General features: G+C 32.5%; 2 protein-coding genes across 2 annotated transcripts; one reads left to right on the plus strand and one right to left on the minus strand.

The window, feature by feature from the left end:
• Positions 1-339: 339 nt before the first annotated feature.
• Tsr1 (Tsr1 ribosome assembly factor) lies at positions 340-13,787 on the minus strand. Its single transcript, XM_088236872.1, has 12 exons — positions 13,602-13,787; positions 11,017-11,287; positions 9,986-10,555; positions 9,195-9,363; positions 9,019-9,126; positions 8,067-8,332; positions 7,833-7,956; positions 5,667-5,942; positions 5,043-5,132; positions 2,944-3,048; positions 1,686-1,806; positions 340-532 (listed from the first exon to the last, which is right to left on the minus strand). The coding sequence occupies exons 1-12, from the start codon at positions 13,696-13,698 to the stop codon at positions 378-380; spliced, it is 2,352 nt and encodes a 783-aa protein (XP_088092998.1). The 5' UTR covers positions 13,699-13,787; the 3' UTR covers positions 340-377.
• A 4,432-nt stretch (positions 13,788-18,219) lies between these two features.
• On the plus strand, positions 18,220-26,954 carry Sec61alpha (SEC61 translocon subunit alpha). Its single transcript, XM_088236882.1, has 10 exons — positions 18,220-18,327; positions 18,518-18,585; positions 18,794-18,859; positions 21,663-21,873; positions 22,791-22,952; positions 23,240-23,335; positions 23,437-23,603; positions 24,896-25,036; positions 25,798-26,046; positions 26,202-26,954. The coding sequence occupies exons 1-10, from the start codon at positions 18,321-18,323 to the stop codon at positions 26,463-26,465; spliced, it is 1,431 nt and encodes a 476-aa protein (XP_088093008.1). The 5' UTR covers positions 18,220-18,320; the 3' UTR covers positions 26,466-26,954.
• Positions 26,955-26,991: the final 37 nt, after the last annotated feature.

Genomic DNA, 26,991 nt, shown 5'->3' on the forward strand with positions numbered 1-26,991 from the left:
TATATTTGTATTATTTTTAACTAGAATATTTTTGTTTATAATTTTGCTTATAAGTAATTACTTGATTTATGAAATATTTGTAGCTTTGTAAAAGTTTCTACATTTAATAATCATTCCATGTTAGCTCCCTAGTTCGAGCATATGGTGTCCACTAAAAGCCTCCGGGCTTCTGTCCGGTACCAGCTCCTGTGCATTATGTTGTTATAAGCAGGAAGTAAAAACTGTATAAATAAGAATTTAAAGCTACACAAAATATGCAATCTCAATCAAAACCAGTTTAGGGACTGAGGGTGGAAATTTGTCATCAAATGGCACAGGAAATAATCAAACAAAGCATTATTTATTTACTAAATTCTTTATTTTAGCAAATTTTAGGATTACTCGCCCATAATCTCAGTTTTTTCATTAATGCTGTTTGGAATACATTCGTCGTATGTCCATTTGGGAAATACTCTTTTGTAGAGACTTAATAGGACTGTATCTTGAGACTTGAGTTGGCTATCGAAAATACACTTCATATGACCGTGGGTACCTGTAACATAAGAATATTAGTTTATTGTAATGTAATAAATTTTTTAACTTTTACATATTTATGTCGACTAAATCAGGTAACAACTTCAAATAATATTCATTATTTCGCGGTCCGCGCCCAGTAATCCATAAGGCACTGAAAGTTTACTGTGTCTTGATAAATATTTTATTTGTGCTGTTTTATTTTAGCTGTCCTCAGCGTATTTATTGCTACATAGTGATTTCTTTTCAACCGACCAAAATAACAATAATTAGGAAAAACATTGACAGTAAAAAATAATGTAGAACAAATATAAATTATAAAAATTAAACTAAATACACAGAGATTCAATTTATAGATTTGCCAATTCAATATTTTAATTTGTTTTATTGCTTTATGTCATAGTGGGCAAGGTCTAAGGAAAGGTATGAAAACACTTAATAAAGGTGCATCTTTCACATTTTGTGGTAAGTAAACAAGTTCAATCTAAACGTGGAATGGAAATTATTATTTCATTCAATGTGTGAAGAGATAGTGAAAAGATAAACAAAAATTCCTGACAGAAATATGGGCACATTGGGGTAATGAACGATGTTGCACAAAACGGTAAGATCTTGAAAGTTTATGTTGTGAAAAAGAAAGACGCAATTATTCCTTTCAAAGAGAAGAGACACGATTTTTGTTTTTTTAGATTTAAGACAAAACTAATGCAATTGTTTTGGAGGCGATCAAGCCAACTAATTAGGTCAGTGTTGGTATTAATATAATATCTAAAATATTTTATTTAAAACAATTGTATGTTCAAATAAATGATATCATAAAATCCAACTTTATTAAATTGTTTTTAATTTTTTTCTTACTAATACTAAAATATTCAGTTGAAATTTTTTAGTGCATTCAATTACTTATTGATTTTTCTTTTTGCTCAGTGTACTAAAATACTGTATTTTAGTTTCTACTTTTATTTAGAATTTTCACAAGTTGTTTAGTTTCACCATTTGTTTAGCTCCCACCGGTCTGACAATGTCGGTCACAATAAAACCCTTCACCGGTGAGAAGAATAAATGACGGGTCATAAGCCGTGTAAATGCCTAGACTTCTATAAAATATTCTTCATCTCTGTTGCAATATATTAATACGAATTATGTTTTTTACCTAAATAAAATATACCCACCTAATGATTCTTTAATATGTCCAGATCTTCCGTATTTGGTTCGCAGTTTACAAGGTTTAAAATAAAGGACATCATCTCTGTTAAAGAACATAAATCTTATCACGGCTGATCTTTTGTGTACCTGTTGACAAATTAAACATTAATTTACAAGAGACATGATGAAATAAGTTACAATATTTATTATGTGTAAATATGTTACATATTAAATTTTTTTTTTGATCAAAATAATATTTGGTCTACCAAACCAAACCTAACCAAATATTTATAAAAAAATCAACAGATGGAAAAATTAAAGAAACATGGATATTTAAAAATAAGCAAAATGCTCAAGAATGGTGAATGCAAACTATGTAACAGTATGTTGGGTAAAAACAGCCTAAACGAGACAAAGGAGACGGCCAGTTAAATATCTGGACTTCCATGCTCCCCTTCCAAAGAGTTTCTCTAACTTTGTTAAAATTTCAGTCAATTACAACAATAAATTGCTCAATATGAAATGGGAATATTAACATACATAAAAACTAATAAAATAAAAAAATAATTATTCATTTATAAATAATGGCCATGCGAAAGTGAAAATGAATATAGCGTAGATATGGAACATAGAAGTCTCGTGGACTTGCGGATCAAAGGTCTGAATCCTACTCTTAGATAACTTGATTCCCATTTTCCTCATCATCGTTCCTTTTCCACACCCGATGGTGCATAGAGCGCTGCATTGGTACACCAACTGCGCGTATCTTGATATTTAAAAAAATAAAAATATTTGCGTTTGTAATTTACTCAAATATTTCAATTTTGGTGGCCATTTTCAACGTGTTGTAAATAGCTCACTATTAGAAAATGGATATCAAGTTGGGGTAGGGTGTGGTTCGAACCTTGGACCTCTGATCCGTGAGTCTGCAACACTAGCCTCGGGACCACAACCCGATTCGATTTTGTTTTATGAAGGTAAGATTATCAGGGTTATTCTAGGGTAAAAACACCTTTTTATATAAATATTTCATGTCAATTATGTTGGGAATTGAACCCTAAACCTCTTGCATAGTAGGCAAACGCGCTGACCATTAGGTGGATATTTTTAGCAGAAGTTATTTATGACTTTTTGAGAATGGCCTGAAAATTTAAATGTTTGAAGAAATGGTAAGAACTCATTATTTCTAAAAAAGTAGGTACATGTGATTGGGAGTTATTTTTTAATTTAATTAGTATGTACTAAAAATGATACAAAAATTTCCTTTTAAAAAAAGCTACATACCTTCAATGGATGTCCGGATAAAACTATTCTCTTTATAATTATTCTATCTGGATTACATGACAGAAGACAACCAGTAGCAATCAGTTGAGTCTTTGTATTTTTTATCTATGAAAAAATTTAAAAACACTTTAAAAACAGCAGTACTGAAATATAATGTTTTAACCGGCAAGGCTATGGTTTCCTAAGAGAGCGGTGCTGTCATCTAGCGGTGGATGATGTTATTAAATCATTTGTACAAACTAGATAGCTCAGGTTCCATAGAAAGCAGTCAAACAGCGGTTCTGTCATTTGCAGGACTGCTGTCATAGCAGTACATACGAATAGTTTGGGAACATTTTTGTGTCTGAAAATGAGTAAAATGTAATTTGAAGTATCAAAAATTACAAATTTTTTATTGATTTTATAAGAAAATCACAAAAAAATTGCACTAAACCATGAAATGCCACTCTGACAATCTAGCATGATTATAACTCTTAAAATATTGCGTTAAAAAGTCCCCCCAGAGACAGTGCTGTAACGAGCAAAAGATGACATATTTTTAAATACAGGTATTGCACCATCGGGAGGCATATATCAAGTCTTGTTTTTTTGTACTCATGTGACATCATAGCCACACAAGGGTTAAACATTTCCCTCTCCTCCAAATGATAGTTTTGTCTTCCAATGACTCCTCACCTCAAACAAACATATCTACTAATAATGCTAAGTATTAGGGGTACCCGAAATTAATGTCGTTTTTAAATATTTTTTAAAATATTCTTATTTTCTTTAATTTACTAGTTTAATTACAATATATATTTCCCTTCAATTCCTATGACCTTCTTCCATCTTTCTGGTAACATTTTAATGCCTTTAAAAAAAAATTAATGGGATTTGACTCCAAATATTCAGTATTTCCCTTTTTCATATCATCATAGTTTGTGTAATTTTTCCTTCTAAGAAAAGTTGCATTGAACAAAACAGGTGGTAGTCCGAAGGAGCAATGCACACTTTGCCAAATTTTTAACGCTCCGTTGAATACTTGATCATGAATATCCAAGTGTACTCGCAATTTTTCGATATAATTAGTTGGCTAGTAGCCAGTATAACTTCATCCACTTTAGTGTATCTACCACTTCTAGGGAAATTTTGGAAATCGAAATCCCAAGATCGAAATTTCAAAAACCATCTCTGACACTTGCATACGTCCAAAATATCCCCCAATACATAACAAGTGTTTTTAGTGGCAACCATTGCTTTCTCTTTCATCAAAAAATGATTGCATCAAATTTCATACAAATTCTTCACTCGGTTCAAATTGATTTATTGGATTGTGGAATTTGAACTTTATAAACTAAAATCGATTACTACAAAGTACCCCCAGGATCATGTTCATTTCAATAACTTTCTTGTTAATCATCATATAAATTTCCTTTTTTGCATAATTCTTCCCATAATGTTAAAAATGTATCAAATTATTAAAATATTTTTCTGCTGAATTCTTTTAAATTTAATCCACATTTTTCTTTGCTTTTCCCTCGCGCAAACAGCAAGCATAACAATTGATTCACTCCACAGTTTATTAATCTTCGATACATTGGTCAATTTGTAAGTGTGCTCCTTGCTATTAGGTCGCGTCGCTTATTTCCAGAAATAATCACAAACATCCGGATTTCCTGCATTAAATTTTACATGCATTCCCTCTTCCAACTCCCCACGGTATCTACCCATTAACAGGTTGAATCCATGCGTGACTAGATTAGTGCTACTCTAGTGTAACAGCAAGTGAAGCGCCATGTCATATTGCATCCTTTTGCAACAGTATTTTATGAAAAACTGTATGGATTTCACAGAAAAAAATAAGAAATTAAACAGTTGTATAAACATACCACGACAATCATAATGACATAAGTTTTTTTTTTAAGTCTTTAGTTTTAGCTGGGGTATGACGGAACTCGTGGATTTTTTTTACGCTTAGGTTCGGAAAGGTTTTTTTTTATGCTTAGGTTCGGAAAGGAAATGACCCTTTTTTTTAAGCTAATCGACCGGCTTATAAAATACCTTATGGATTAGCATTAAAAAAATGTACACATTGTCTGAAATTTAAATGAATTAATTACCTTATAACACAGAACTGATGATGGATTAAACTGGATGGGAGCAAAGAATGTAGCTACACATGTTGATGCCGGTTGAAAATATCTCTCATACTGAAACAGAAATCATTCTCAAAGAAATTAAATTATTGGGATTTAATGTAGCATTATTATTGTCATACAAACATAATTTGTACAGAGTCACATGCATAAGTTGTCAAAAAGGGAGAGCGCTGTGATTTATTTTAGTACTGCCAGATTAAAATATAATATATTTTTTACATTATTTTAACTATGTTTTCACAACTTTTTATTGTTTTTTTTTTAAATGTCAAGATGTTTCAATAAATAGCGATATAAATAAAGTTTAAACAATAAATTATGTCAATATGTTCTACCCCAAAGTAAATGGAAGCACTTTCACTTGATAGGTGATATTCAAATTTGAATAAAGACAATTTTAAATCACACACAATTATCAATTTCAACTAATAGGCAGGACGTGAAGACACAACGATGTCATAGGCGTGTTTAAAATGTATTCAATTTTAAATTAATTGTATTATGTATATTATTATCTAAGAAACATCTTCAAAATCTAGTATTGGGTTATGCTAAACTTTCTCATTTACAAGTAAACAAAATTACCTTATGCTTCTGTCCATTGGTGTGTTGACTGAAAATTGGAGACACAACGTATCTCCTATACCCACATTGTATGAGAAGTCTTTCTTTACTTTTGATGGGTTCCTCGCTGGCTCCGGTGCGCCGCAGCACAATGTTCATGACCGACATCTTATGTTCGTGCGGTAACAAGCCGAAAAGGATTAGAGATCCCTTGGGTGTAATATTCTGCGGTGATACGTAAGCATCCCAATTTACCTTTGGCACGTTGGCAACACATATTGTCACATACCACCCGGGCTGAAAGTACGAATATAATTTTATTTGTTTATAGCATCAAGTAACAAATACAGTCGAACTCGGTTATAACGAAAACAGAAATAGCGAGATCTCGGATATAATGAGGAAACATTAGTTAGCATTTCATTTTGTAGTTTTCTCCATACATTTATTCACTTTTATAACGAGCTTCTTCTCGGACATACCGAATAAAAATATTGTCAACAGACGAGCAAAAAATCTTTAATTGTTTAAAAACATCATTGTTGAAATAAAAACTTAAGTAATAAAATCCAAATATGGAACTAATTTATTACCGATGCCGCTGGGCGTTGGGATCGGTTTACGTTTATGATACTATGTAAGCGTCTAAGTAATTAGTGTTTTCGTCAACAACATTGACAAAGTATCACACATATGGTTGAAATTGCATGTAAAAAATCCAATCTTTGTGAACTTAGTAAGCACAGACTCAACACCTCATTACAATTTACAACTTCTTTTGTAGTTTATGAATGACATTCTTGTTTCGGGGGTTTTTACAATGTTTTTTTAAAAATGTTCTATGGTCAATGCATAATGAACATTACAAGTGGGTGATGTCAGATAAGTTAAAACCTAATCCTTGAATTATAAACATGACTTCTAACAAGCAGAATTGTTTCAATTTGCGAAAAAGTGGCAATTATTTGTAAAATAGAACATGGCGCGAAATATATTAAAGTGTGTAAAAAGTTTTCTCTATCCTTATAACATTGTCAAAAATACAAATGTTTATTTATCTGAATTTGAAATTTAGAAAGTGGTATGTTTGTAAGCATTTATTATAATTTTCAATAGTAACAATGCAATGGCGATTGGATTTTAAAAACATTTCTCTAGAATAACGAGTAATGCTTATTTATAACAAGCAATTTCAGTAGGTCCCGTCTTCCTCATAATAACCAAGTTCGAGTGTATATATATATATATATTTTAAACGCTAATTAAACATAATGTTTATATTGATGTCACATGACAATTCATGGCAAAGTAGATAATGAGGAAGTTCCGTGGTTTATTTTATGTTTTATTGGTTCATTAATACACTATCAAACTAAGCCAAAATATTTTATTTTATGAATTTATTATCATGGCTATATTTTTATTTTCAACTTTAGTGATTTTGAAAATCCCCGAAACTTTAAAATTACATCGCCTGCGACGTTATTGTATGAACCGATGACTTGGAAGCATTCTACGGCATCATTTGACAAGATCAGATTAGTTTGTAGGAAAGACCGACATTTTATTTTTGTTTCTGACATTTAAATGCTGAACCCTGTACAATAAGAAATCGAAAAATGTGGCTACCCTGGAAACTGGAAATCTGTTGTCAGTTGCAATCGTGATTGACCATGGTTGCCAAAAAATAACAATGCTATAATTTATTGGTTATTGCAAACACGTGGTTACATAAACCTGTGACATTGCAAAGTAGTTCTTTTTTATGAATTTTTCCTTACATTTTTGGGAAACTTCGCCTTACGATAAAATGCTCCAATTTTTACCATGCATAAGAATTTTTTTTTTTATCAAATTTCCCGTAGCACTCAAGTTCCTCGTTACATTGGGCATTTTTATTGTTTGATGATATTTAAAACATTTTCAGAGAAGAAATAGTAATTTGAATTGACTGGAGGATAGCTACTATAAGGTAATAAATTCCGATGTATATAATATACCAAAAGGTCTTAGTTTTCCTAAGCTCAATTAGACAATTAGTTTTCTTAGTTTGCACCGTGTTTCAAAGATAAATTAAAGAATTAGTTAGACCGCTTTTTTTAATTTAGCTATCGTACTCATAATTGAATACTAAAAAATTTAAGGAAATACAATACAAAATTAAAAAGTTAGAAAATATTAACTCACAAGAGCTCCATCCCGATCATCTACTTCTTTCAATATTCTTTTTCTGGTATGATCAAAATTTTTGAATTGAAATACTTTTGCATAATCTTCAGGTAAATTTTCTTTAACATCCCATGGTGAAGTTCTGAAACACCAACATTTAATAGAAGGTTTTTTGAATATCATATTTTGTATATTCACTTTATAATTTAAATAAGTGTTGAATACAATAACATACATAATATTGCTGATTACCTAAACGATTCTAGTCCTCGATATTTTTGAAACCTTTCTTTGGCAGGAATATTATCAGGAGTATCTACTTCATCGGGAAACTGTTGATCACTGCGTGCAGCTTTAATTTTCTCTAACATTTCTATTTCTTCTATAGCATCCATACTTTGATCATATTTTTCATCTGAAACTCCAACTTCCGACTCCGTTATAGTTTCATATTCATCTTTATCATTAATTTCCCCATCAGAACTATCTTCATCACAGGACATTAATTCATTTTCATCCTAAAAATAAAGATACTTAAATATACACAATCAACTCTATCAATGTTATCAATATCATAATGCTAATAATCAATTATTGATTTCACTTTTAGGGCCTTACTTATAAACCTGGTATGCATTAAATTGGGCTAAATAAATATCATTTTGGATTTTATCGACTTGGATTTTGTCTATTATGCTCGACATTTGCTCAAGTTTGTTATTACTAATACAATAAAGACAACTTATTAGCATTAGTAACTGCATGTAGCTGTTCATAAATGTATGCAAAAATATGGTATAGTAGAAAAATTAACAAAAAAAAATGCTATTATAGTTATTCTAGGTTATGAATATTTTTATAATTAACATTTTTCTTATCCCAGGTTTAGTTATACCAGAGTATGAGGAAATCTAATAACCAGATATTTTCAAGTTTGGTCACAAAAATGACAATTTTATAACTTTAAGGCGGTGAAGACATTATAAAATTTTAGTTCTTCTAGTGAAAAAGAAAATAAATACCGTACGTTACAATAAATGATTTAATTCAAGCTAGAATCTATTCAATATTTTATTCCAGTCATTAATTACAGGAACTTCTTTTACCATTAAGTTTATAATCATTTTTATAAAGAATCTCATACCTAAACTAAATATGTCAAATTATTACAATATATATATATATATAATATTGACATAGGTACCTCATCTTCACTGACGTCGGATACATCTTCTTCCTCTGAATCTCCTATCCACGTTGCTTGGTAATCTGACATCCCCTTGGGAATTTTTTTCTTTATTTGCTCTTTGGTCTACAAGAAAAAAAAAATTAAGAAGTAAGAAGTATTTCTGATTGTAATACATTCGAAATAGTTCTCACTTCTTCCTGAGCCATTTTAATTTCTTCTTCATTAGGCCATGTTTGTTCTGCATCCATGGGGTCGGGCGTATTGACAGAAATCAAGCTTTCCTGCTTTGATGGATCAGCTGTCTCCAGGACTTTAACACTTTGAGGATCATCCATTGCGACATCTTTAGTTTTGATATGTCTAAATAAATGTTGCAACATATTAATATATTTACAAGAAATTATATTATAAAATTTATTCTTAAGGTACTAATAAGAACTGTCATTTATATAATTTTTTAATGCCTTTGAAGTGCTTGAGATAAGCCTAATTAATACATGCTAAAATTATTCTACAAGACAGATTGGGGGATCGACATCTTCACCTTCCTTCTCAGAGACATAAATATATAACAAGGGCAAATAATAATTACATTAGAATTAAACTGTGTAACATTCACCATTCTGCCTATGTTTAAACACCCACATTCCCTCAAGTCTTTCATCGGTTGACTTCTGTGAAGTAAAAGAGCTAAAAACCTATAAGCATAACAATTTTAAAAATGTTTTCAGGCGTTGCCTAGTAGGTTGGCGGATGAATCTTCACAAAAGTCAACAGATGGAAGAGTTGAGGAAATGTGGATGTTTAAGCATAGGCAGAATGGTAATGTTACAGTGTGTAAAGTGGCCATTTAAACCGGCCAATGACAGGTCATAAGCTCTGTAAATGCTTAGACTTTCATATTCCATTCTCAATTTATAAAAAATAAAATATATAAAATAGAAAATTATGTATAAAACTTTTAAATATTAATTTTATAAACCTTATTTTCTCCAATGGGTGCGGATCATCGGGAGCGCATATGTGTGACATCTGAAAATCTCCCAAAGATGGAATATGAATAATTCCATTGACACTAAGAGGGACACCTCTCAAGTAGCCTGTGACTTGAAGTACTCCAGTGTCTCCATCAGAGTTAGGAACATACTGGTAGCTTTCCGCAAATATATATGGACGCTTCTCTCTGTGGTGAAGATATCTTCTTTTCATGCTACCAATTCTTCTGAATAAATTCAGAGCATCAGAATTTTTATCAAACTGGAATATCTTTTCTTCGGGGAGCCATTTCGATACAAGTTTTTGTATATTTTGTTTTTCTTGTGTTCGCTTTTTTGGATTCAAGCTTTCAATGTCCATGACAGCAACTACGGGAGAAGGCAATCCTTGTCCAATAGCTGCAGCTAGAATCTTTTCACCCCATTCATCTATAGGAGAATCCAAAGCGGATACTAAGAACAACACTGAATCAGCTACTTTCAACGCATCTAAAGTTTCAAATTCATTTTCGACCTCGGGACATATGAATGAAAAGCGTTGTTTGAATACGGGCAGACTAAAAGAAAACCATTGCAATTTTAGTATGTTGTTCATTTAGAAATCAATCACCAAAAAAGGTTGAAATAAAACCACACAAACATTTTAAATATGTGTAAATGAAAAGCGTATGAATGCCCTTTGAGTAATTTAACAGGAGCAAAAAATATTTCATAAAATTCTTAAAAATAAAAAAATCATTTTTTTCTGAATATTACCAATATTAAATTTTAATGAGACAAATCTTTTTTTTCACATTTTCACACTTTTTATTTAATTAACATAAAGAGAAACCATGTGGTGATCAATGTTAAACATAATGAGGGGTTATGCACTGTGTAGGATTTTAAAATATATTTTATATTAAGTCTCAGCTAATTTAATTTTTCTTCAATATATTATTTAAATGAAAATTCCAGCAGGCGTCACAAAAATTTATATACAAAAAAGTAAATAAAATAAAAATAGATAGGGCGTTACCTAACATGCACAACTCCACTTGATGAAGTAGTGATGACGGCATCGTCATGGCATGAACTAAAGATGGCAATGGCTAACTTGGTATCTAGTTGAACATTCAATGGAACTATACAGGTAAGGAAAGGAGGCGTGTTGGCACCACCAAGGCCTCTTTTCTGTGAGAACATTTCCTCCCGTTTGAGTTTCCTGAGTTGCAACGCCTGATGTTTGCGCTCATCTTTACGCAATAAAAGACGATTTCTCTTTAAAACTGTCTTCAGGTTGACTTTTCCTGAAAAAGAGTAGAATTATCATTTCACAGCCATAATACAAAGTTTACTTTTCAACTGAATGAATACTCTTGAGTTGTAAATCATACATACCTGAAGATAAGACATTCATTAAACAGACAACAGGTCATAATGGAACTAGTTTATGTAATTTTTTTTAACTTTCCAGATTTCAAGCTCGACATCCGTTTTACAAAATTTACTTATAATATTATTTTTTGACGGTTTTTTTTTTTAATGTATGGTGTTTAAGTGTGGGACCTTCCAAGTTCACTCAGAAATTAAAAGCCAATGTTGTCTGACCTAGTGTTGACAGTGCAGAATGTGAATCGTGCATTTCCTGTACGTAAACAACAATAGAATCTAACCATCCATAATACTGTTTACCTAGCATGGGTGTCAAATTGCTAACAGAAGGGGAAATAGAATCCACAATTGTCGACTTGGAAAAAGAGAGAACAATAAGAACAGCTAATATCAGTTCAGTGTTAAGATAAATTTAAAGAAATTTAATTGCAGAAAAATTCACTTTTGAAATATAAACCTTGTATATTATAAGCAAGGTAAATAATAAAGCAACTCCTATATAAAAAAAATATATATATCAGTTCAGTTTTCAGGCATTTATTATTGTAAATAATACAATATGTTATGTTTGCAAAACAATGAAAAAGAAACAATTAAGTAAAATTTGAACCTGGGTAAAAACAATGTTTCTTTTTTGGGTGATACCGTGTATACTGGATTTGTTCCGAAGTTTCGGCTACCATTGCAGGAGCCATCTTCAGGGTAAACTGAGTGAAGATGGCTCCTGCAATGGTAGCCAAAACGTCGGAACAAATCCAACATCCAACTCACACGGTATCACCCAAAAAATAAACATATTGATAACAGTGACCGTGAAAACCTTCGCATCTATTTGGGTAAAAACAGATTTCTATTTTAATTAGTATTACTGTATTATTATTTTCTGTTTTTCTTTTTATTTTGTATAATTTTAATTATTATATCTTGTGTATTCAAAATTATATGACTTCAAATTACTACATAAATTTAAGTGTAAGTCGTCTCTTTTTTGGAAAGTAACAGCTATAACATAAAAAAATATAAAAGTAGATTGCATAGAAAAAAATCATGCATCAATTATGTAATTATATTGAATAAAAATTTAAAAAAATTAAGTGCAATACAATAATGCAAAATTAAATTATAAGCAAACATGTTAGGCACTGTCTATTCTCAGTATGTATAGTAAACACCTGTTCCGGTGTTCTGTAGGCAGCATTTACTTATTTTTATGAAATACGGCATTCTTAGTCTTGTACTCGTATGCAGAGACAAAACTTAAGGTGAGGAAAGTACATTCTAATTTCAAATGCAGAGAATAACCCGAAGGTGAAGACAATAGAATGTACCTTCCTCACCTTAAGGTTTGTCTCTGCATACGGGTATTAGTAATGTTTAGAGATGATTTTATAAAAAAAGAAATAGTATTTAAAAATGTGACAATCTTACAAAAATTATGGAACTAAAAAAAACAAAATCGGCAAAGTGTATGAAACTGAAAAAAACAAACAGAAAAAACTCCAAGAAGGTATAAAAGTGATAGAAAAATAGTAGAATCTAGTAAAGTGGATTGCGCTTCGGTGATTGTTTTTGTAAAATTTATTTTTTACATGGGTTATCAGTTTGTTGCAAAGGTTTCTATACAGTTGTAATCGTGTTGTAATATAAGAGCAGTAGTACAGCAGTAGTAGTAGTACTTAGGCAGCTCAACCGAGCTACCTAAGGGTAACTGAGACGTTCGTGAGTCGAGCAGTTAAGGAGGGCAATTCCAATCGGAAAATACCATGAAGGTATAGTTGAAGATACACTACTGATATGTACTGACGGTATACATATCTACGCACTAAAGTGACAGACCTTCATTATGACGGTATAGTTGACGATCAATTCTCCCGAGAGATAACAAAGAAACACTACTGACCATATCTTCAAGTTTTAAGGCAAGTACATCGATATGTACTGAGGGCACTAGTACCCCACACATATGGGCCTTTTTTAGCAAAAAAGACAAATTTGGTGCATAACAATAAGTATTACAAAATAAAACAAAACTGATAAATTTTCTCATTCTCCGTTCTATTTCACTCATCCTCATTATTGACTAGTTAGGATGATCTCGTTTAACGTTGTTTCGTTCAGCGCAGAGACTTACCGGAACCTATCCCTCGCGTCAAGCGGGGTCTTACAGTATATTTACATTTTTTCTCATTTATAGGTTATCTATCAATAACCCACGTGAGAAATAGTTACCTTTCATAGCAGCATCAAGAGAACCCTTTGAACGGTGTTTTCCAACTTTGTGGGTTTTATTCGATTGCTTTAAAGCTCCGGGTCTGTGTGTTTGCATTTTCGATATAAATTATTTGATATTTAAAATCTAATAACTGCAACTATCAAACGTCAAACTTCATGCTTCCAACCACAGATTACAAATCCAGCTTCCAACAAAGTAACAAAGCGAAAGTATAGTTTATCAAACATTTTCTACATAGTCTTTGGTCTATAGTTGTAGTCAATGGAAAAATAATTCGGTAGATTCGTTATCAGCTACAACAGTTTTACAAATATGAATTCGATTGTTATTTGTGATATTTTTTAACTTTCGAGGGGGAGGTACCTCGATTTTGTCATACTACTGAAAAAAATTCTAACTATTTTTATCCATTAAATGTAGTCGACTACATTTAATGGATAAATGTAGTCGACTGAAAGCCCGAATGCAGTAATGTAATCGAATGAATTCACTCAGAATATTGGGTAGCCTCCTCCCAAGCCAAGGGTAAACATCTTTTCCAATTGAAACTAAATGTAACAGAAAAGTCTTGGTTTTCCAAAGTGATTCTGAACAAGTTTGAGACATCCTCCATATGCAGAATGCGCATTGGGCACTGCTGCAATGGTTCTCACCTGTTCAGAATCCATGCCCGGGACTCTGCCATTTGCGAATGTCAGCTAGATGAGGAAGAATTAAACCATATTTTTTTTGGGTGCCCCATAAATGATTGTTATCCTGATTTCCCATCCGACCTCTCTGATATTAATATCCCATTCACTATTTTTTTTTTTTAAAGTTTTATTCATTTTAACAAATAAGTAACAAAAAAAATTGTATTTTTGTTCCCGCAAAGCCGAAGCTTGTCTGCGGGTCACATTACATTTTTTTTTTAAATTTATAAGTAAGTACATAGTTAAATAATAATTAAAGAATATAATATATTTATACACTTAAGTTTCACTTGCTGTTTAATAATTTTTTGACTTTTTTTAAAAATGAAATTAGGTTTTTTCTTCACGATTTTCAGCTGGTATTAAATTGTACAGTTTTGGTACTACACTACCCGTTGTTCTGTCACCATAGTAGTTTTTCTGTCGTGGTACCATCAGCTGCTGTGCCAATACTTGTCGGGTCATTATCTGGTGGTTTATTTTGGATTTAAAATTGCAATCGAGGAAATGATCTGTCATTATTTATACTGACACTGTTTGTTAATTGGCAAAACTTTAACAAAATCAAATAATATTTTATTATTGTCTTTTGCCTCATTCTTTATTTTTACAGGTACGATAATTTTTAAAATTTATACCTGTAAGTTCAAGACTCTATCCGTATAAGATTTGAAACTTAATCCCCATATTCTTAATCCATATTGAATAATTGGGTCAACTAACCCCAAGTAAACTAGTCTCAGCACTGGGTATGGTATGTATGGTTTTAAATGGTACATGTTAAGTAGGCAAACTCTTAGCTTATTGCAAACTGTTTTTATCTGTTCTTCCTAATTAAAAGTGGAATCTATAATAATACCTAAATACTTATATTTTGATACGTGATCTATTTTTGTGCATTTGCAGTATTCATATTCCAACTCTCCTGTCCCCGCCCAATAAACGTGTATTTAATATCCTATGTAAATATCTAGTTGTAAATGGTGTAAAGCTGTAAATATGTTTTATTATTATATGTATATATTATATTAAATACTAACTTGTACATATTATATTACTAACACATGGGTATATATGTAAAAAAAAAACAAAAATACTCGACACTGGCCAGAACACCCAAGTTGAGATGTGAAAAGGCCATGAAAATACGAAGAAGAATGAATTCACTCGACTACAAATAGACCAATAAGCGTGTGTTAAATTCATTCGACTACAAATAGATCAATGGGCGAGTCTCACGCCGACTATCGAATGAATTAGTAATTTCCAAACTAATGAATTCACTCGACTACAAATAGACCAATAGGCGTGCGTTAAATTCATCCGACTGCAAATGGACCAATGGGCGAGCTTTACGCCGACTACTTTCATCTTTCATCGCCAACTAATTCTTTATTATTTATTACGTAATGGGCGCTGGGATCTGGCGGACATGATAGTTGAAACAAAATGCTTTTGTTTTTTGTAGTTATGTCAGCACAGATAAAATAAAAATGTATATTAATAATTAATATATAAAGTGCATCATTTTACAATAACAATAAAATAAAGTGACGTTTGTTTATAGGTCTGCTGCTAGCCTATTTGTGTACTTAATAATAATAAAATTTATATCAAATCCATCCGATCTGAAATATCAACACAATAACAGATGATTGTAGTTTTACATGCGTGACCTAAAGTATATACTCTAAGGACCTAAACAATAAATATGAAACAAAAATATTTTAATTTTCATCCTTTGGCAGATAAATATTAGGTTATGTCAAGTAATGATAACCACAGACTATAATTATACCCATGTAAATATTCTAAATACCATAAAGTAAGGATCATGGTTTACATTATTATTATTGCCATAGTTAAAAAAAAACAAACTGACGTACCTAATGTTCGGATAATTTATATGGCGCCATTTTTGTGAAAATCACCTATGTAGGTTTATAATTTGTTGCTCTACGGGTGGTATTTTTTAATTTTCAAACCATGTCTCCATTTTCCCATTTGTTTGTTTGAAAATCAGTATTAATTTGTTTTTTTTTTAAATATTTTTTTGAATTACTTTTTTATTAGGGTTACATACAATAAACACACGACTTTTTTTATATTCACATCCCGGCTTTCTAGAAATAAAATCCGTATTAGAACGTGACTTCTATTTTTCATATAATATTATTAGTTTAAGTAAAATAAAAATTCAAAACATTTGAAAATATTCTAGAATGTAACCAACTCTAAGTTTTCATGCAATGTAGGTATCGTTTTTTGATTGTGTTCATATTGTTATTCCTTTATATTTGTGTTGTTTTTCATTTTAATTCGTAAATCTATGTCACTTGTTTTTGGCCGATGTTATCACATTTTGGTAGAAGGCTCTTTTTCTCATAAAGGAAAAAAAAGTACCTAACATTTCCAAAGCATGGATATTTCTTCCGAAAAACGGAGTTTGACTTTGAATAAATTTCTGTGTCTATTGTCTATGGTATACCGGAAATAAATTATTCATTCGAATGATTAATTCTATTATTTCCTTCATTCGACTACTAATCATTCGATTGGTAAATTTAGTCGATTATTTTCATCTCTACTATTTTTTAGAAAACAGTTTCTCTACCGAAAAATAGGTAGAGTTGGCAACGCTGATAGTACACGAAAGATAAAAGTTTTCAGTGTTGCAAACGTTTATTATATTTAAAGAACACAATAAGGAAATATCACGTACGACGAATACCGATAAAAATATAAAGGTATGAAATGGATTTAGAATAATTAATTGTATTATCAAAATCAATATGGATATTGCGGAGAAATGATTTCATATATGACTTTAAAAAAGAAAATATTTCAAAAATATGTCACTAGAAAAACGCGATTGATAGTTATTGTGGCGTCAAGATTCGTGACGATGTTCTAAAAAAAATAAAATGGTTTAAAACAGAGCTGAAAATAAACATGAATCGCGATGTATAAGGGCGTGACCAATGCAATAGCCGTTTTTGCGGGAATTCAAAATTACAAATTAAAAAATATTTTTTATGCTACTAATAAAAAGCAAAAAAAAAATTTTTTACTGGAAAGTATTTCATAGACCATCATTACTTCAAAAATGTTCAAAAAAAGTTTCACAGTGTCAGGAGAATATTCTTCCCTTCGACGTGTAATATTAACCCTATATAATGTAATTATTGAGTACAAAAAAAACGAACAAATCTGAGACAGAAACTAAAAATTCAATATGTGGATGGGTTTTCATTGTAAAGTTATTTATTTACTTTCTCCGTACAGTGTGCTCCAAAAGCTGACTGCTTTCGCCTCTCTAGACCACTTGAACCGGGTGAAAAGTCCTTTTCAGGACTGTTGGTGTTGACTTGCAGTCGGCGCAGTCATGCCTCTACCTTCCGAAATTGCGTTGTAACTCTGTCAGAGGGGGGGGGGGAGGGGTGGCTTTCCGTTTACGCCGGGAAGTCTAATTGCGGCAGAAGAAGAAGCATATCGTGGTAACAAACGCGTACGTTACACAATACATATATTTGAAAAAATATTTATCTTTTATTACTAATAGTGTACAATGTACTATGTATATTTTCCAATGTTGGTTTTTTGTTGCATCTAGGTAAACCCGTACCAAAATAGGTGTAAGTTGTATGTGTATGGTGTAGTATCGGTACTTAAGTTAGGAATAAAGAACGGTTAAGAATTATTAAATTATGTGGATTACCTTTTTAGGTCTCTGTGTTGGCTGAATACTGATGTTTAAATTTTATAATAAACATAAACGTTGTGTTCCGTGAGTAAATACTTATTATTTTATTTAATTTATTTTTATATATGGTAATATGTAGGATCCAACATCACCGGTCACGTGACGTGACGTTGAGGACGTGTCATTCGAAAAGAGTAGATGCGGCGGCTACGCACGCTCACTTCGTACTTGATCTTTTCAGGAACCCGGGTTCCGTTGCTTGTGTCAGTTCTTCGATCGACTGGTCGTGTTTATTAGAATAAGTTATAAAATAAATCACCATGGGGAGTAAGTAAAATTATTTTCGGAACGCCCAACTAGTAATTTGTGTACACTTTATTCTGTAATACACCGATTTCTGGTTAAAAAGATACATTTAATATACTGCTTTGCCTACGTATACATATTTATTTTAAATTGAGGTTTTGTATGTGAATAACTAACACTGTTCGCTTTAATTTATTATTCTTTCTTTCAGTTAAATTCCTCGAAGTTATTAAACCCTTTTGTAGCATTCTACCAGAAATAGCGAAACCCGAAAGAAAGGTAAGCACGTCATCTCATTAACCTTTCTTTTTACCCATTTCATTTTCTCTGACCTATTTTGAGGATAACTGTATTTATTTTCAATCTATATGCCATATTGTCATGGATTTTAATAATTTACACTTAAAAACTGTGCAATATGGTACTTGCATAGATGTCATACGCGAGTCTTCTCCACTGTAATCTTATAGATTTTTGTTGCTTCCAGATTCAATTTCGGGAGAAAGTACTGTGGACTGCAATTACCCTTTTCATCTTTTTAGTATGTTGTCAGGTATGTTGTGTTTCTTCTCTATAACCCCCTGAACTACCTATAAAGTTAATATGAGTAAATCCCATCATTCATCATTTTATTTTGAAGTTCCGAATTCAACCCGCATGAATTCGTTTTTAATAAACAAATCAACAGGCAAAATGACACCCCTTTCATTCACGACGATTCATCAATTGTGTGAAGTGCATTGTACTAGATACAAACTAAGCTTCCGGGTTTCACACATAGACGCCACTAGCGGCATGTGTAGTGAACATACATGTCAGAAGTTGTGTTTTTTTAAGGCTAAACAGTTGTCAACAATAATCAGTCATTATACCAACACATATCGCAAAGGAAAAATATTTATTTTAACAATGAAGATGTTGAATTTTGTGCCAAATGAACAGCATTTGCGGGAAGTTTTGCTTTTCTGCTTTAACTTAAAAAAAGTGCAGCTGAAGTACTTCTCTGCTTGAGGAGGCCTACGGCGACATGCGCCATCAAAATCTACCCATGAAGAATGGTTTAAAATCTTCAGAAGTGGCTATTTCAACACTAAGGACGAGGTGCGCCCCGGAAGACCAAAAACAATTAAGAACTCTGACCTGCTAGTATTAATGGGAGAAGATGATACGCAAACACAATATCAACCTACAGAGGCATTAAACATGACTCGACAAGGTGTTTCCAAACGTTTGCATTCCGCGGGAAAAGTTCAAATGGAAGGAAAACGGGTGCCGCATGAGTTGACTGAGAGACACATGGAAAATCCAAGAGCCACCTCTGAATTTTGCTTTTGCGGCATGAAAGAATCCTGCATAGAATTATTACTGGCGATGAAAAGTGGATATATTTGAAGAATCCGAAACACAAAAAATCGCGGTTTTCACCTAGCGAACCATCAACATTGACGGCACAGCCAAATCCCTTCAGAAAGAAGACAATTCTCTGCGTTTTGTGGGACCAAAAAGGAACCGTGTACTATGAGCTGAAGAAAACGGGTGAATCGGTCAATTATTATTATGGATAACTTATATAGCGCCATTTTTGTAATATAATACCTCAAGGGTGCTTTACAAAGTGATTATATAAAGATATAAATTTAATTTTAACTTTTTAAATTTATAATTTAAGAAAAACAATGTACTTTGTCACCACTTGCTAAGGATTTATTCAAGTGATTTAAAGTGGGTTTTAAGTTTTTTCCGAAACATCACTTCACTCTCACAGTTTCGCATCTCTGCTGGGAGTGATGCCATAGGGCCTGCGACAGCAAATGTGCATTTGCCGAATTTAGTGCGCTGTTTGCGTAGAGGCATAATAACTTTTCCTTTAGACGTAGATGTAGCTGATCTAAGCGTAAGACGTCTTGTCAGCTAGTTCATCTGGAATGCAGATCGCTACCGACAACAACTAATCAATTTGAATCATGCATTGCCCGAAAAACGTCCAGAATTCAATTCAATTTAATTCAATTAATTTATTTTAAATAAAACATATACATTACAAACATATATTCAGTACGTACATGTTATAAAAAAGAAAAAAATGAAAGAGACTCATGTCAAAGTAGTAGGAGAATCCTGCTCCGAAAAACCCCTTCGGATACATGGAACAGATTAATATCAAGAGCGTTGTTGTTCAGAATGGGATACGAGACACGAATGAGTGATATTGCAGCATGACAACTCTCTGTGCCATCGCATTTCCGTTGCCCAGGACACCATCAAAACACTGAAATAGGATCTGCTATTGCATCCACTGTTTTCACCAGATCTGGCCCCTTCTGATTATCACTAGTTCCGGTCGATGGCCCATGGCTTAGCTGGGCTACACTTGGCCAATTCTGAGGAAGTGCGAAATTCGTTGGATGAATGGTTTCAGTCCAAAGACGCGTCATTTTTCGTCACAGTATTCATGTATTGCCAGAGAGATGGCACAAATGTATAGCTAGTGAGGGGTAATACTTTGAATAAACAAATTTTTGTATTTCTTTTAAAATTTGCATTTTTTATTGATAAAAAAGTTAAAACCATTTCAAGCACATCAGACTTCAATATGACTATTGCTGAATGTGACTCATAAGTTTGATTGTTTCACCTTAATGACATAATTGATCAAGATTTATGGCAATTTGTGTGTGGATTTAGTTCTCCATGCATCATTAGTTGCGGTCAAGAGTAAAAAAGACGATAAATAATGATTTTAGGGAGAACAATAATTGTTAAAAAAGAGCAATCATTGCTTTTAATATTTAAGTACTTAATCACAAACTTAAAACACTATTTAGGTCTAATTTTGCTTCAAAATTACAATTGGTTATGGGGCATCCCATGTAAAGTGGGAAAATTACATAAGTTTTGAATTTCCATTTATCACCTCTAATTTAATCATAAAATACGTCTTTTTTAAAATAAATTTATGCTGAAATATTTTTTTAAATAAAGACTTTTTTGTCTACGGAAACTATTACATCATACATATTTACTATTTAGAAATCCCATCAGTCAAAATTTTGTATTTTTCTATAACTGTTATAAATCTTCTTATTACATGATTAAAAACACAAAAAAAATCTCATTAATTTTGAATAATTTGAAATAAATTTCTCTTCAAATGCACAAAGATAGAAGAAGGGATTTTCCAGCGTCCCACCAGTCACATTCATTCAAATAATAATAACACACATATTGACTGTTTCTTTTTCTTGAATTCTGTATATATGTATATTCTGATGATTCTGGAATCATCCCCACAAGTCGAACACGCAATGGAATGCCTCTTATTTGAAATTTGAATGCGATTAATTGATCCGTTTCAGATCCCCCTGTTCGGTATTATGTCATCAGATAGTGCGGATCCATTCTACTGGATCCGTGTAATTCTGGCTTCAAACAGGGGAACCCTCATGGAGTTGGGCATCTCACCTATCGTCACTTCTGGCCTCATCATGCAACTTTTGGCGGGCGCCAAGATCATCGAGGTGGGAGACACCCCCAAGGATCGAGCGCTCTTCAATGGCGCTCAGAAATGTGAGTAAATCTGACAGAAACTACAAATGACAAATCCAACCTTTTTGTATTATAATGATAAATGCTTTTTTAAACAAAACAATAAAATAAATTTTACAAGGTTTATCTTTAGTATAAAATTCTTGGCACCTACAACTCAAAACATTTTATTTTTGGCTTTTCTTGCAATCAAAAATATTTTATGAATATGCATGAATATGTGGATCGATTTTGTATGGAGAAAAAAACATTGAAATTATCAAAATGGCCCTATGCAGAAAAGATGTTCCATTGTATGTAGAATAAGTTAAAAATTAAATAAAAAATATTTTTTTAGGGTAAGCTTTGCCACGAGGGGGTTGAATTTTAGAATTGTTTTTCTGCAATTTAAATATGCATAAATTATGTTCACTAATGAAATTAAATATTACCATGGCTTTGATAAATAGCCCCCCGCACCCTCACAAATAAGTTTGTAAAACTGCATAAAACTGAGCGAGCGGCCGTCAGAATAGCATGCACGACCGCTGTTCCCGCTGAAGAGATTACGATCATATTGTGTCAATTGTATGAGTTTATGTACTTGAAGTAGTTTTGCACTACAGTGGAACCTCTAATAATAAGAATAATTCATCCCAGAATCTCACTAGTTATGTTAAACCCTCATTAAGCGGAACAATTTTTTCCATAATTATATGTATGTATTTTCCATAATTATATAATTTATAACTACCATGAAAATGCTAAAATACCCAAACTTCAACAGTCTCGCGGCAAAGTTTGCCGGAATTTTTTTGTTTTTCTTTTAATCTGTAGGTCCTAAAACATTTTTACCGCAAAGGCCGTTCGAAATAAAAAAAAAGAAATAGAACCACCTTAATATGTTAAAATGAATTAGTGCAATTAATTACACATGTGTTTAATTTTTCTATTGACAGTGTTTGGTATGGTGATCACCGTGGGCCAGGCTATTGTGTATGTGATGACAGGAATGTACGGTGAACCCAGTGAAATTGGGGCTGGAGTGTGCCTCCTCATCATCATTCAACTGTTTGTTGCTGGCTTGATTGTTCTTTTACTCGATGAGTTGCTCCAGAAAGGTTAGTTACCAGTATTGTCATTTATGTGCAGTCCAATAAACCTTTAATTATGTGTGCGTGACCGAACATTTTCTAATAAAATATTCTAGTGTGCTTACTAAAAACAAGTTTTATGTTTACTTGTTAACTTATTATCACAAAGTTATTAAACATTCATACGCACTGTACATTGCAACTCAACGGAGAAACCGCGTATCCTTTTTGATGATATTAACCGGAATAAGCAGCATCTATATTCTGTTTATCGTTATTATTGACCATTGTTATTATTTTGTTGTGTTTTTCAGGATATGGTTTGGGATCCGGTATTTCCCTCTTTATTGCTACAAATATTTGCGAAACAATTGTTTGGAAAGCGTTCTCCCCTGCCACCGTCAATACAGGTCAGAAACAATAAATAATTTTGTGAATACATTAATTATTTATACAACTATCGCTTTAAATAATTAATATATTTTTCACGCAATATTTAACTATTGATCAGGTCGTGGAACGGAATTTGAGGGCGCTGTTATTGCCCTCTTCCATCTTCTGGCCACGAGACAAGACAAAGTTCGCGCCCTCCGAGAAGCTTTCTATCGCCAGAATCTTCCCAACTTGATGAACTTGTTGGCTACCGTCCTGGTCTTTGCTATAGTAATATACTTCCAGGTAATCACTAAATGTTTCTTCTACAACTTTTGTCATATATTTTTTATTATTATTAATAGCTAAATTTCAATAGCAAATTGTAATCCCCAGTTTTATATTCAGTATGTTTTGAATGGTCCTGTATTTTTTTCTGTTGTGTGTCAAGATAACGACATGCACTTGTACTCTGAATCGTAAATTATTTCCCTTCAATGAGGCACCGAGAGCCAGAGAAACTTACAAAAAATTACAACAGAGACAAATTTAAAATCAACCTGAAAAGCAAGTACTAGACTGTATGATATAAAAAAAAGATTTTTCAGAAAAAGCTATTAATGACGTTTTTAATATAAACATAAATAAAAAAATGACAAAATGCTTCAAATTGTAATAGGGAAATGTCACATACTACGAACACCGATAAAAATATATGAAATGGATTAAGAAAAATTAATTGTATTCTTAAAATCAATTTGGATATTGTGGAAAAATATTTTCATACATAACTTAAAAATAAATTATTAAAAAATATGTCCCTACAAATTGCAACATGCCTGGCCTTTGTGACGTCATGATTCGAGACGATGGTTCAATTCAAATGGTCACGAACAAAGTTTTAGGGGCGTGGCTAATGCAATTGATAGTTTTTGCGGTAATTCAAAATATTAAATAAAATCTTTTTCATGCTACTAATAAATAGTAAAAAAATATTTTTTTACTTAACAGTATTTCATAGATCCTTATTATTTTAAAAAAAACGTGATATTTCCCTATTGAAGCAATTTTTTTTTAGTGTAACTATGTACTCTAAATAAAATGGTGTCAAATATAACATATAAAAATTAAATACAGGATTTATGTTCACTTTATATCATCAATTTAATGTGATGACCTCTATATCTGCAATATTATGTATGTATATAGACACTTAAATCACACACTGAAGGTTCCGGGTTCGATTCCCAGTGAGAACACAAAAATATAATCTGATTCTTCTCAAGCCTGGTTGTTAAATACGTAGTGTTTAAAACTTTCTGAACATTTTGTTAAGTATCTCTGTATATTAAGTCTTTTTTGTTTATTCTCACATGTAAAAATATTTTTTTAAAGTATATCGTTAAGTGTCCTTGGCACGGGTAACCCCAGTGAGGTCACTATATTTTATTATGAATCTTTGTTTATAATGGAAAAAAATGACATAATGTAATTCACAACGGTAACTTGGCTTCCTGGCCTGTTGTAATGCAAAAAAATAAATATTGCAGCAGTGGGAAAAAAAAACTTGTTTTAAAATTGATTCAATTTTGTTCTAGGGATTCAGAGTAGATCTACCAATCAAATCAGCTCGCTACAGGGGACAGTATTCTTCATATCCCATCAAACTATTCTACACTTCAAATATTCCTATCATTCTTCAAAGTGCCCTCGTTTCCAATCTTTACGTCATATCTCAGGTAAGGAATTATTATATTATGTGAGTTATAGTAGCCGGCCTCGATTTCCGATATGATTGATACTAAATATTTAAGGTGTTCTTACTCTAGAATATTTCATAGTCCCTGGGCTGGCACCTTTTGTTCGCACATGTGTAGAAAACAGGGCTGTTGTAAATCTACAATTCTTTGTGAAATTTTACAGAGATAAAACCAGGATTCTAAGAGTAACAATTTTATGTTAAGGTACATATCGCAGGGTGCAACTACCACTATTTGTAGCATTCATTTTATTCAGCAGCTCTGGCAGTCTTAATAACAATAACCGCCTCAACACAAACATGGTCATAAAAGTACCAGTAAAGAATAGTGCAGATTTGGTGTCATCTCTTTTAGTTACATGCAATTAACAAAGATTTCACATTCTTTTAATGAGATAGAATTATTTACAGATGTCAGCTAACTTGGTAAAAGCTCTTCGGATTCAGGGCTAAGTGCCTTTAGATAAACACAACGCTCAAAGGGCCAAATTTCTTACCCTGTAGGTCGGTGATAGCCGACTGTTGCCTGCTAGTAATGAATTAATTTAGCAAAGCTTATACATTTTTCACCTTTCAGAGTTTTACAGAAGACTGAAATGTTATTTACTAGTTGTTAGAACTAGGATGTGTTCTGAAACAGTAAGATCTTAATTGGTTGGGAAAAAAGAGCCTTACCATATTACTGACAATAGTAATATTGTGACGAATTCCCCATTATTATGCGAGTCATTGTTTTTGTAGATGTTGGCTGTTAAGTTTGGAGGGAACTTCCTGGTGAATTTGTTAGGAGTCTGGGCCGACGTGGGCGGTGGTGGGCCCGCACGTGCCTACCCCGTGGGAGGGTTATGTTACTACTTCAGTCCACCCGAGTCGCTGGGCCACATAGCGCAGGACCCCGTCCATGCGGTGCTCTACATTATCTTCATGCTGGGATCATGTGCCTTCTTCTCCAAAACCTGGATCGATGTATCCGGCTCCTCAGCTAAAGATGTAAGTACAGTGATTCTCAATAGAAGAAGGATTATACTTTAGGGTTTGATTAAATTCTGTATATGAAAAAACAATAATTTAGAAATATTAAAAATCTGAATTAGTTTTAGTTGAATTTTTGAAATAAAATATTATTATAATAAAATACTTTTTAGGTTGCTAAGCAGCTGAAGGAGCAGCAGATGGTGATGAGGGGGCACCGAGACAATTCCATGATCCACGAGCTGAATAGGTACATCCCCACAGCCGCCGCTTTCGGAGGGCTGTGTATCGGCGCTCTGTCGGTGCTGGCTGATTTCCTCGGTGCCATCGGCTCAGGAACTGGTATCCTGCTTGCTGTCACCATTATCTATCAGTACTTTGAGATCTTTGTCAAGGAGCAGTCGGAAATGGGAGGCATGAGCACGCTCCTGTTCTAAAGCGGGCCGCAGACATCGTACTGCAATTCCCAATATGGGAAACAACACAGAAGCTGTTATTAGTGGAGGTGGTTCCCGAGTCACTCGGGGCGACTGTTGAACTTTCTCAAGGTGAAGAGTGCGGGTTTAGGAACATTCTCTGGACATTACTGAGATGTGCGCTAATTTCTCTATGTGATTGATTCCTCGTAACATTTATGACTTGTGTCAAATTCAAGAATCATCTTGTTTTCAAATATTTATTTCTTATACATACTAATAATTTTTATACATCATCAATTTCTTTCTGTACTATAAATCAGTATCATTATTTATTGAAAGGACTACATTCAATTTGTCTGATATGGACATAAAACCATCGACATTAAGAAGGTAAATTGAAATATATCCTTTCATTATAAATGTTAGCTATAAGTATATGTCCTGAATCGCTAATATAGTTTTAAATGTTTTGTTAAGAGAAATTAAAAATAAAATTCTTTAAAAAAACTATGATCATTTTTAATTTTGATCTGTTGTGATTTTT

Source organism: Micrasema longulum, unplaced genomic scaffold (genome assembly GCF_059751315.1).
Source record: "Micrasema longulum isolate JH-2025_06_02 unplaced genomic scaffold, ASM5975131v1 h1tg001613l, whole genome shotgun sequence".
NCBI lineage: Eukaryota > Metazoa > Arthropoda > Insecta > Trichoptera > Brachycentridae > Micrasema > Micrasema longulum.

Bases quoted from the DNA above. Each gene is read 5' to 3' on its own strand.
- Tsr1 (XM_088236872.1), bottom strand. From the start codon at position 13,698: ATGCAAACACACAGACCCGGAGCTTTAAAGCAATCGAATAAAACCCAC. The intron at 9,127-9,194 runs GTGAGAACTATT...TTTTTCTTGTAG, and splicing joins TTAAAATGGCTCAGGAAGAA to ACCAAAGAGCAAATAAAGAA. The intron at 1,807-2,943 runs GTATGTAGCTTT...ATTTGTCAACAG, and splicing joins TATCCGGACATCCATTGAAG to GTACACAAAAGATCAGCCGT.
- Sec61alpha (XM_088236882.1), top strand. The intron at 18,586-18,793 runs GTAAGCACGTCA...TGTTGCTTCCAG, and splicing joins TAGCGAAACCCGAAAGAAAG to ATTCAATTTCGGGAGAAAGT. The intron at 22,953-23,239 runs GTTAGTTACCAG...TGTGTTTTTCAG, and splicing joins CGATGAGTTGCTCCAGAAAG to GATATGGTTTGGGATCCGGT.